This window comes from Narcine bancroftii, chromosome 2, assembly GCF_036971445.1.
Source record: "Narcine bancroftii isolate sNarBan1 chromosome 2, sNarBan1.hap1, whole genome shotgun sequence".
NCBI classification, from domain to species: Eukaryota; Metazoa; Chordata; class Chondrichthyes; order Torpediniformes; family Narcinidae; genus Narcine; species Narcine bancroftii.
The window spans coordinates 314284143-314296966 of record NC_091470.1 but is presented as its reverse complement, the minus strand read 5'-3'; the positions used below and the strand labels follow the sequence as shown (position 1 = coordinate 314296966).

At 37.4% G+C, this 12824-nt stretch overlaps 1 protein-coding gene and 1 long non-coding RNA gene across 3 annotated transcripts in view; one reads left to right on the top strand and one right to left on the bottom strand.

The window, feature by feature from the left end:
* The window catches only part of colec12 (collectin sub-family member 12), a 214465-nt gene extending 211828 nt beyond the window's left edge, over window positions 1-2637 (top strand). For both annotated transcript variants that reach the window (XM_069921713.1, XM_069921712.1), the window contains one exon: window positions 80-2637. In XM_069921713.1, the coding sequence (XP_069777814.1) occupies window positions 80-96 (17 nt within the window). In that variant the 3' untranslated portion in view covers window positions 97-2637. The remainder of the gene's footprint in view (window positions 1-79) is intronic.
* A 1073-nt stretch (window positions 2638-3710) lies between these two features.
* LOC138755545 (uncharacterized) lies at window positions 3711-12503 on the bottom strand. Its single transcript, XR_011352378.1, has 4 exons — window positions 12452-12503; window positions 10871-10944; window positions 7617-7725; window positions 3711-3796 (listed from the first exon to the last, which is right to left on the bottom strand). It is a non-coding gene; the product is annotated as an uncharacterized lncRNA (long non-coding RNA).
* Window positions 12504-12824: the final 321 nt, after the last annotated feature.

Here is a 12824-nt window from a genome sequence, read left to right as displayed (position 1 = left end):
ATGAGGATTTGAGAATACTTTAGATGTATAAATTTATGTTTCCCTTTAACTTTGTTTTTAAACTCTTTTCATATTGCAGATTATCTTTCCGGGTGATTGCCCTGAAGAACACTTCCATTATTATTTGCGGACCTGAATTGGAGGTGGACTTCAGCTTTAGGTCGCTGATAAACAAAGGAAGCTTGAGAAATGGAGTTAGATGACAGCTACTAACCTAACTTTCCAGACCTTGTTTGCTCATACTAGGAGCTGGAACTTAAAATCTTCGATCTTTGTTAATTTTTAAAATGAGCCTGAATCTTCATTGTGTAAAGGATAGCTATTATTTGATCACAACCATTGTTTAGTAAAATTAGAAAAAATATATTACAGAATCCATAGGAACACAATTTTATTTTATTTTCCATAAATACCATTGTCAAGATATAAAAATTTGTATGTTAAACACATTTAAAATATTTACAGTTCTGCTTACAAAGCTTTCTTGTTTTCGGGAAAATTTCTACTGAACATTGTGTCTAGTTTACAGTGCAATCACAGAATAATAATTTACTGTTATATTAAAATATCAAAGATCAGCTCTTACTTTGTTATCTCCCAGCAATTATAAAGAAGCCCTGTTTAAGGGCTTGAATTTTCAACTTTTATTTTTGATTGGGTACCTAGGTGTTCTTTGTTTGGGAAAATCAGTATTTTTGATTATTAGGACTGTCATGAGGTAAATGTATTATTACAATTAAATTGGAAACAACAATAAATAACACAAACAAAATTGTCCATGCCCTGTCTTTCTACTAATTCTATTTTTTTACTCCTCAAGTTACCAACCAAGTGACAATTTCTATTGTGTCAGAGCCCAATATTGCATTTGGAAAGTCATATTCTTAAAGAGCACAATTGTGTCGATAACTTATTTTAACCATATAACCATTTACGGAGCGGAAACAGGCCATGTCGGCCTTTCGAGTCCGCACCGGTTCACTAGAACAGCTCCGCTAGCTCAAACCTCCCGCTCTCTGCCAATAACCCTCCAACCCCCCCTCACCTCCATGTACACATCCAACCTTTTCTTAAATGACAGAAGGGAACCTACCGCAACTATCTCATTCGGAAGCTCATTCCATTCTGCCACCACTCGCTGAGTGAAAAAGACACCTCTAATATTTCTCCGAAAGTTTTGCCCCCTTGCCCTTCACTCCTGGCCTCTTGTTCTACCTCCCCTGCCCTCAGGTTGCCAAAGCAATGTTTGTAGATATCATTGGTTAAAATAAAGAAGCCAATCTACTTTAAATTCGATTACAATGAATAAGAGGTGTAGTTTCAATTAAAGTAGGTGACATCATTCTACTAAAAGACTGGATTCAGTCCTTGTGAAGAAGATGCGTGAAAACACAATCGTTATTTCAGATTGGAAGATGCAGCATGTTAACACTTTTTGATCTTTAATAAGAGATAACACTTTATGGTTATGAAAAATTCCAGATTTAAATTGGCACAATATATACCTAAGACTCCAAAAGAATATACTGTATTCAGCCCATACTGTCGTCACCCAGCCATGCAAGCGTAAAAGTCCAGCTCCCTTTTACTATTATTTTTTGCTATTTGGTATTTTGGTATAATGGGCTTAGTACCAAACTTTTTAAAAATATTTTTTAAAAATGCATACTAGATAAATTGACTTAATATTGAATTTCATGATGTTATTTCATTCCCATTCATTCCTATTCCATAAAGATTTAATTGCAATCCTAATTCTGGTTGATTTAAAAATATATATATATATTGAGAAGCCCAAGACCTTGACACCCGAAAAATACATCAAAGTAGATTTTACTATAATTTAGACTAATAGATTTAAAAATAGTCCTACTATGGCAATGAATCTGAGCCAGCGAGTGCACTGAATGAAAACCTTCACATCCTAAGTGTTGGGGGACCTATATTACTCTGTTATTAATCTTAGGATGCTGTCAAAGACTTTCACACAGGAAGAGGAAATATCAAAGATTTGATCATTCTGATCCATGCTAAGACAACCCTTAACCCAGACCTAGATGAACATCACCTCTTGCATTCAGTCAAAGAAAGTGCATGAAGAAATAAATCTTTTTTTTTTACTTTAGTCATGGAACATGAATTTTATAAACAGTAATTTTCACTTACTTTACCTGAACATTATTGTAGTAAGTGAAATTTAACAAAAGCAGTTGGAGTTAGGTAGTTTGTTACTCTTAAGTACTCTTTCATGTGGAAATGTTTTGTAATATTATATTAAGGGTGTTAACAAAGATACACACCATAACCAATTTTTGTTCCTGTTTAGTCATCGTGAGCTCTGTATTAGATCACTGTCAATAACATTTGTACAATGACTAATAAGCAAAACTAACCTGTGAAGAATTATGAAATAAAAATAATTTTAACAGAATTGGCATTGATCGGTTCAAGTATTGATAAACAAGTCTTAGTAGGTTTCTGTATTTAATCCAAGAGAACATAATAGCACAGAAGCATGTACTTTGGCTTAACAGATGTCATGCTCCCTATGAGTCTAGGTATACTTCATCTCATCACTTTTAAACATAAATACCATCACAACATTATCTGAATTGATAAATAGTGTGATTTCAAATAAACATGACATTAATGTTTATATTTTTGTGTTTGGGTATATGGAAAAATATGAATTTGTAGTTTGTATTTCCTTGGTAACCCATTCTCTTATGTCCAATTTCATTTTCATTTGCAAAGCCTTTGTAATTATGTTACTTTGCAAATTTGTGATGATCTTTTCCACAATATTATGCTTGAATCTCTCCAATCTGGCTTTCAACTTTATCACTGTACTTTACCAATCTCATTAAAGATACAGATTACATTCTTTGGAAAGATGAAATACCCTTGTCTACAGCTGATGACTCGATCCTCCTCCTCCTCAATCATGCATTCACTCCATCTCCAAGGTTTCTATTTAACCTTTGAAACATTGCCTTATCTGCTACTGAAAACTTGTCCATCCATCCAATAATTTTGACTATTTTATTGTGCTCATGGCTGGCTTCACATTTATTTGTCTTTTATCAGTGCTTCTCTAAATCTTTGCTGCCTTCATGTTACCTTGCTGCAAGGATCATATCCATGATTTTCAACCTGCACTGACAACAATCCCATCAATACCTCAGTCTTAAAATTCTCATCCTTGTTTTCAGGACCTTTGTGGGCAGGTCATGCTGTCTGGAATCTTTTAACCCTGCATCTCTTCTCTCCTCCAGTTCTAACCTCTTCGTTATCTGTAATTTCAAGCAGCTCACCAATGCCAGTCACCTTTCAATCCTAATCCTTTCTTCCTCTCTATTTCTCTTTTTAATAATGCTCCTTGAAACTATAAATTGTGGTCATCTGATCCCAATACAATGAACGTCGGAGGTGGTGTACAACATAATGGTGATAAAATATATAGAGTATGTACTGCCACCAACCAGAAACAATTTCTCAGCAAAAGAAATAGGAATTTGGGGAGAATTCCTGTGCATGAGTTATGAAATTCCTGGACATAATATGCAAGGCAACTTTAATTTGAGCTCAGGTCTCCGTTGCATCAAGTTGCCACAGGCGTGAATCAAATGAGGAGGCCAAGGTATGAGGTAAACACACCAGAGTGGTCGACAAAATTTTTAAAAATGGGAGAACCAAACTGGAGTTGGGAGAATAATGGTAATGACTTTATTGTCACAAACATTGTAAAATGTACATATGCATTGAAATTCTTACTTGCTGCAGCCAAACTGATACCCTGTAAAATAAAATACAATAATATACTTAATTGAATTAAAAAGAGACAATAAATACAAAAAATAGATCATGAATATTCACACTTATCCGAGTGAAAAAATTTGAGTTTTCAAAAGTGCAGACAGTCCTTTTGTAGTTTTGGAAAAGTCTATGATTAGTGCAACAAGAGTCTGATAGCTGTGATAAGAATCATGTTTATTAGAATGAAAAAGAATAGTCCCTTTAGGATTTTAAATTAAAATTATTTGTCTACCAAAATGAATTTGCATTAGTTGCTTTAGTAGTTTCTAGGAAATGTGTTGCAATATGATGGAAATCAGAAATAGATTTAGGTATGGAAAGATGGCCGGCAGAACTTTGTAATTGTATACATTAGAGAAGATTACATAATCTGCAAGATAATTATCAAGCTTTTTTTTAAAATATGGTGCCCATATTTACAAAATTTTGATTTGCTTGTTTAATAGAGTCTCTGCAGACCTCGCTTCTTGGCAACCTCCAATAGATTTTCTAGTACAAATGGTTTATTTTCTTGGCATTCTCTGGTTTCTCTTTCTCTTTTTTTAGGGGTTGGGGAAGGGAGGTGGGAGGGTAGGTTGGCAGGGAGGGATGATATATACCACGTATAATTTTTCGAAATAATTTCTGGAATTGAATGTAATGTAACTATTATTGTGGTTTAAAATAAATAAAATGTTCAAAAAATGAGTCTGATAGCTATTGGTAATGAAACTGTTTTTGAACCTAAAGTCCTGATCTTCTAGGCTTCTGTTACATTCTACCCAAAAAGATAGCAGTGAGAAGAGGTTGTGACCAGGCTGATGGGGTGGGGGAAGGGAAGTCCTATATGATATTGGCTACTACTTTCATGAGGCAGAACCTCATATACATGTTTGCAGTTGATGTTTCTTTCCAAAGGCTGTCAGACTCTTGAATCAGCCACGGCTCCGACACCACAAAAGGATTGTATTCATCACTGCAAAATCATTTCTTTCAAACAAGGACACCTGTGAATATTTATTGTCTATCAATTTCCCAGCCTCTTCCACTGAATAGAAGTCGAACCGGAAGAGTATGAGAACAGGGTTATTTAAATAGGTGAGTGTAGCACTGACAAGTTATTTCCAGCGAACAGGAGCGAGAGAGTACATTAGGGTTAGGGTTCAGGTTAGATGAGGGTTAAATAAGTGAGAGGTATAAGAGGAGTGACCATTGTGGGAGTGGTCATCATGTGAGTGGGTCACTAAGCTGTATCTTTGGGAAGTTTTAAACACATCGTATGAATAGATGGCGCTCATCAGTTCCCCCACAGACAATGGGTTTTCCAGACCCTACCATATGTATTGGTCACTACATTGTTCCCACTCTCCTTTAGCTGTGTCACTCCTGGTCTTCTGGAGCTGCCTGTTTTCCTGGGTCCTGTTCTCAGGTTAGTACTTTTTTCTCAATCCTCTGGAGTTGGCATCCAGCATTGCTGGATAGCCTAGGTAACATTTTAATGCAGGTGAGGCCATAGGCCTGAATGACATTGTTCTGAATCCCTTCTTTGCTTGCTCAGTTTGGAGCTATGGGTGCTATGAGGAAGTGAGCTACACTTGCTTGAAAATGGCAACAAACCAGTCTCCAATCAGCAGTTCCAAGATAGATTCACTTCTCTATTATCCAAGTACCATGTACCCATTCACAGTGTGAAGGAAGAATAATACCACAAAGCTTTCAGCCTAAATATTCAAAACATCATGAACAAGCATCTTTATGAACAGCTGAGCCAAGCCACTGTGGTCAGACTTAGCAATCACAAAATGTGTCCAGTCAGCTGTACACTTTAGTACATTTTTATGGCCCAGGAACAAAATGTAATGGAAGAAAATGAAATGACAGTGTGACAAAAATAGGCAATCAGAAAGGAGCAATGCAAAAAAAAACCACTTGCTGTTAATAATGAATGGTGAAGAATGAAGTCCACTGCACAATGCAGTACAGTACATTTACAATTAACCGAAAACTGATCAACCAAAATTCCAAATATCCGAAAGTTTTATCAGATGAGTAATGATGTGGGGAAAAAGTTGAATTTTTCTTTACCCTCCATGTTCAAGGAAATCAGTTTTACAAAAGAAACGTTTATCATATTGAAGGATAGCACTGATTATTTATTTATAAATTGTTGGGGGTTTTTTTTTACCATAAGTTACTGCAACTTTGTGATTAATTGCCTTGTGGCATTCTCAGAATTTGAATTGAATTCCGCACTCTCTCCCTGCTCTCTCCTTGCTCACCTGCCTTAGCTACACTGCTGTTCTCTCCCCCGCTCATCCGGCTGAGCCGTGCTCTCTCTCCCCATTCATCTGCCTGAGCTGTGCTCTCACTCCGCTTGCCTGAGCCACGCTCTCTCCCCACTCATCTGGCCGAGCCACTTTCTCTCCCCGTACACCCACCTGCGCCGTGCTCTTTCCCTATTCGCCCGTCTGATCCATGCTGCTGCTCTCTCCCCGCTCATCCTCCCGTGCCACGCTCTCTCCCTGCTCGCCCGCCTGAGTCATGCTCTCTCCCTGTTCACCTGAGCTACGCTATCTTTCCACTCACCCGTCTGAGCCACGCTCTCTCCCCACTTGCCCGGCTGAGTCGCACTCTCTCCTCATGCCAGCCTGAGCCACGCTCTCTCCCCACTCTCTCCCCGCTTGGCCGAGCTGCTCCATCTGTCAAATACCCTTTCAGCTGAAATCGTGCTGGAGAATAATCCCTGTACAACCTCCTACCACTTACATGTGAAGTGAGGGCAGAAGCAGGGAACCTTGTGCTCCCGGGCAGGATTGGCGACGATGTTGGGGAGGTGTTTGGGATCAGCGACACCAATTCTTCTGATGCTACTGGGCTGCATTAGAGAAAATTCCTGAAAATCCGCTTATCTGCTTAACAAATTTGTGGTATTATTCTTCCTTCACACTGTGAATGGGTACATGGTACTTGGATAACAGAGAAGTGAATCTATCTTGGAACTGCTGATTGGAGACTGGTTTGTTGCCAATGCTTGTGCCATGTTTAACAGTACACCAGAGACCTTGTCCATGTGTGCAATACTTTGCTGGATTCTGGGATAGGGAAGACCAACAACATTGGCTCTCTTCTTCTGAAATAGAAGAATGTGGGCTGGAAAGAGTAATTCAAGTGATGTTGGTTTCCTTACTCAATGACCCTCTTACCTTGTTGCAGTCCAGTAGAAATTCACTGAGACAGTGTTATATTATTAATAATTATTAATAAATATTATTAAAAAAATAATCGGAAACTTACTGTATTGTTGTAGGAATCAATTGAAACAACAATGCCTCCAGCATAACTTATTAAATAATATTATTTCCACACAAAGATAAGGGACATTCAAAGACAAATTATATCTAGAACAGCTGGCTAAATAGATTTAGATGGATGCTTTGCAAAAAGCAATGTCTCTTTTTGCTGCCTGTATTTTTTAATTGTCTCTGAATTTATTGAGCAACAATAAAAAAAAATATATGATGTACTATGTTCTGGCCATGAAATGAGCACATTAATAGAAATTAAATGTGAAGTGTGAAGAAAATTGCAATGAATATGATGATAATTCTCCAGCAGGTGGCACTTAGAGGCCTGACCACTGCCGAAAATCTATAAATAGAAGGCAAAGAGGATTTTGCTAGTGTTCCAGGGTTGGGCTGAAGGACACAAGAATCTGATTTTAAGGTCTCTTATGTTTTGAAGCAAAGTGCTGTCAGGCGGACCTCATTTTATACCAGCTGTTAAACAATGATTGAGGTGATATGGAATGACAACTCACTTACCAGAGATATGACTGTATATTTAGAAAATCAGGTTAACATCAATCTGTCAAGTTCAGGGGTAGGTTTGTCTCTTGTTTTGGGAATCGGTGCTGCTTACATCTGTTATTACCTGGGTTCAGTTGCAAAGGTAAGAATGCAGTTTACTGAATTTAATCTGAGAGTGTTATGTAAAATCTGCCTCCTGTAACCTCCCAAAAGCCTGCTGCTGCAAATCATTAGGTGTTGCTTCTTTTCTTATTAATCTATATTTTAAGATGTGTTTGTTACCAGAAAGAAGGTTGCAGCTAAATCAATCTGTATTTGGGATAAGATTGAGTGCTTAATTCTCGACTGCAGTCATTGGTCTTGTTAAAAAAATCAGTTTTCTTTGAAAATATCCAATCATATTTCCACCTCAGAATTGATTGGTTCAGATTTTCTCCTTTCTGATATATCCGTATAATAGATAATTCCATTAAAGTCAATGATAACCTCTCATGTTTTATTTCTTTCCCTGGGTATTACTCTCTCCATTTCAGTCTTCTGTTTCCTGGCCCATGTATGGCACAAGTCCAGGGCTAGCCTGAACAGCCTCATCTCTCACACCTACACCAGTGGTTTTCATACTTTTTCTTTCCACTCACATACCACCAGAACACCAATATGGTATGTGAGTGGGAAGAAGAAGTTTGAAAACCACTGACCTACACCATCACATTCTTCAGTAAAACTGCCGGTTCCTCTGTCATTTTTCTTCTCTTCAATGTGGTTTTAACTTGATTTTCTAAAATCATGTTCTGCTTTTGTGGAATTCATTTGGTGAAAGGTCTATTTCCTGCTCTGGGTGCACAATTCTATAATCCTCAGAAAGTTTTGGACTGAGGAAGTTAATCAAATAGGACAAGTTTTAAGTAAATTCCCTCAGTAATATCTACTCTGTGAGTTCTATAAATGAAAAGTTCCTATGTTAATAGAATTTTCTGAATGAAAAAAATCTTTAAAAATTGTTACAAATCTATTATATCTTTTTGTATTGTGAAGGCTCCTGGTTGTCATGTAGCAGCACTACCCACTATCTCATCAGAAGGCACACACCACATGTTAATCAAGGTTTGGCCCCACCCATTAAGTGCACACCTTGCCATTGGCTAATTTAAATTCCTTTGTACTTGCTCTTGGGCCATTGGCCTTTGCAATGGACTTAACTCGCTGGGCTGGATTCCCCCCATCCCCCTATAAAGGGACTACATGTGCTCAATTCTTTCTCCTTGCTGTCTTGAGGCCACCCTGCTTCACTCCAGGCCTAGAACTGCATTGGAGAAATTATTGGTAAGATGTGTGCTTTTTGAAGGGTTGGTTTAATTAGAATCCTTAGTAGCATAGAACTGTGCCTGCACTGAGTCAAGGAGAGATGGGTATAATTGTTTTTTTACCTTGATTATTGTATTGTACTCAGTTTGCTGTTTATATATATATTTTATCCCTGTTGTGGTTTTCCCATGTTTGTCTATAAATTGTGCATTCCTACTACCACTTTCCCATGTGCTTTTGTGTGTTATTCCTGTTACTATTTTCCCACATCTATCTTTTGTAAATAAAATACTACAAAACTGAGTTTAGACTCTGCTTTTAAGATTAATTGAATCTGTTTTCTCCCTCTTAAGACTTTTACAGATAACAAAGGCTCATCACAAGTTTGTTGACTGTTAGGGAATGCTTGTGCCATGTTTAACAGTACACCAGAGACCTTGTCCATGTGTGCAATACTTTGCTGGATTCTGGGATAGGGAAGACCAACAACATTGGCTCTCTTCTTCTGAAATAGAAGAATGTGGGCTGGAAAGAGTAATTCAAGTGATGTTGGTTTCCTTACTCAATGACCCTCTTACCTTGTTGCAGTCCAGTAGAAATTCACTGAGACAGTGTTATATTATTAATAATTATTAATAAATATTATTTAAAAAATAACACCTCAATACACCTATTTTAAATGAACTCCAAACCGTGTAATACCCAAACCATTACATCTCAAGCACAATTCTGGAAATTCAGTTCACAGTTCCATCTTGGAAATCCTGAGTTGAAACTCAGGCTTTTAAACTAATGTCCAGAAGTAATTACAAAGAAGGTGGGAGAGACTGAGTGACCAGACCCGCTGAAAACTCACACATCCTTGTTGAGTTTCTTGCTGAGAAATTTCCTCTCTTACTCCCCTTCTCCTTTGCATAGGGAAATGTGTAACTTCCATAATGTTGCCAAAACCCAGGCACAAGTCTGTTGAAATGACCATCACAATGGACACACTATTCAATACAGCAATTCTCCTGCTTCCCTTACCCAGATATGAGTCAATAAAAGTGACCTTTTCTTTGATCACGGTGGTTCATTAATTCCCCTGACAAACAGAATTATCCACATTGTCCATTGCACATAAAGTGTTCATTAGAACCTGGTGGTCAAATCTACTGTCTCTTTTAAGAGTCCCACTCATGTGACTTCCTCTCACCACCTGTCTTCCCGGACAGATAAAGCAACAAAAGTTTTCCCTCTCTTCCTCTAGAGCAGGGGTGTCAAACTCAAATTCACGGAGGGCCAAAATTAAAATCTTGGACTAAGTCGTGGGCCAAACTAAATATTTATTGAAAATTTTCAACAACATCTGCATGTTTTCTCTTCTTTCAACATATGTAATGTTAAACTTTTTCTTATTAAAATAAATGTTTAATAATAGTTTTGGTTAAACTCTTTCCAGAAGAAGCATTAATAAATGAGAAATAAAATATTCAATAAATAATATTTCTCTATAGCTTTTAAGCTCCTTTTAAATGTATTTTTTTTCACAAGCCAACAAGTCAAAAAAAATAACAACTTGCTTCAATGACAAACAGGTTTGTCTTTTAAAATGATGAACATATAGTCTGCCTCCCACCTGTCTTGAAAGGTCCTGTTTTCTGTCTTTGGTTTGGCCATTTTTCGTAAGGGGTTTATTACATGTGAGTTGGGCGACAGGTCACAGATGCTAATGAAAGTAAAGAGAGGAGGTGGGGGCGATTAGCGGGCTGACGGGCCGGCGCCAACGCATTTGCAAAGCATTCTGGGATTTGTAGTATTAGCTGTGCATGCGCTATACTGGCGCGGCGGCCAGCGGGTCAGCTCTAATATATATTTGATATGATCTTGCGGGCCAAATATAATTATATCACAGGCCAAATTTGGCCCACGGGCCTGAGTTTGAATGTGTGCTCTAGAGGGTAAACCTTGGGCACAGTCAGTACCTGATTGTTGCCACTCCGTTCTCTCCACTGTTGTGAATGGTCACAGTTGGTACTTGCTCTTCAAGTGGCCGTCCCTAAATGAAAACAGGAGCTTGTAATACTCGGAAGATTCTACAATACTTCTTGCCTCACTTGCATCCTCCAAAATAAAAACATGAATTTTTTTCAGATTTCAGCACCCGTAGTACTTTGCTACATCATCTACATCCCAACAGCCATATCCACGATCGCTTCGCCAATCAGAGAACTAATTTCTCTTGAAAGTTCTTTGGAAATATTTTCACCATTCATCATCATTCTGATCTTACTGATAATTTTTATTTATTTCATCGCAGTTCCGGTTTTATTTTTCCCTTAATGCTGACGATAGGTCAATGGCATGCCAGTATAGATTGCCCTTAAGAAGGTGGCGCTGTTCTTTTATTGAAGGAACACCCATAATAAAGTGAGAATAAGGAGTCATCACACAGACCTGAATCTGATGAGTCGCCTAACTGCAAATAAGTGGCACCTATTTTGCAGATTTAGAATTATTAACAGGGTTAACATTGAGCCAATCAAGGTTTGTGCAATGAAAAGGTGTTTCTCACCAGAAGATTATAATGGCAAATTGAAAGTATAAGACACTCACTTAAGCAAGTTTACTCAGTAAATTGACATTTTCTAAATGATGAAATATCGTCCTGCACAAGATTCAAGGTTTAATTTCAGGATTATAAAAAAATGTCAACACCTTATTTTTGTTCAATAATTTGTTTCAGCCTTGAACCACAAATAAAGGATTCATGATTGATTGATTCTCTTTTCATTTATGCCAAGTGACCTTTTTGAGTCAAGTTGTCAGGTGCAAAATTGCAATTAGTTCTTTGAACTGTCTCTAATGAATGTTCGAGTCATTCTTTATTCTCAATGGGAGAAATTACACCTGTTAATATTTTTAAATAAGCCTTTGAAAAAGCTATGGAATACCAGAGAAAGACCATATTTTATTTTATCAATAATTTAAAAGATTTTTTCTTGCAATTTAGAAACTTAACAAAATAACATGCCAGGTATGTTGTCAAGGTAACAATGTTTTGCTCACACTCAATTGAAATCAGTTCAAATACCAAAGGGCATTCACCAGTGGTGACATAAATGGTTTAATGAGATTCAAAGGACATTGAATATGTAAATATTATTTTCCATGCAACAATATTTTAGTAAACTGGAGTAGTTTTAAGGGAGAATTTATTGGCAAAAAGTGGAAAGAACTAAAAATTTTCTAATTAATGCTTTATTTTAAAATAATTTGGCATAAAAGATTCCAGATACATTTCCAACTCTCTGACTTTACCCCCACCCCCCCCCTTCCATTTATTGAGATGACTACCCATTTCCTTTGCACATCAGGACAGTAGAGGAAAAGCTAGAATTCAGGATTCTACAGTTCATGCTATGTTTTAAATCCATTTAAAATGCTTCCCTCAGCTGAACATCCTAATTTCCCCCCACCCCTACTTTTAAACATCCTTCTGCCCACTGTCTGATGCTGTCACTTGTTCACCAGCCCAACCTGAAGAACCATAAGAGACTTTTTACCTCCAACCCACTAGAGCCCATATAGTTTGCCGACTCTTCATTTTAACAGCTGGTAAATCATAGGATGAGATTGCACAATTTTGTCCTCCTGCAGGACGAAGTCCTGCCCTGTCAGCACTAATTTGGTAAATGTCTTCACTGGCTGAATTACTGAACATTTCCAGCATTTTCACTATATATTTTAAGCAACCTTGTTAAAGTGTACCTATAGCAGAATGTATTGAACCATTGAAATGATATTAAAAATTAACTGCAAAAACCAAACAGCAAGCTGCAGTCATGTGGGTTTTAAAACGAGAGGTGCTTAACACGAGAAATGGTGTTATAGCATAATTATATTGAATCAACAAAGAATAAAGTCTAGCATTCCACA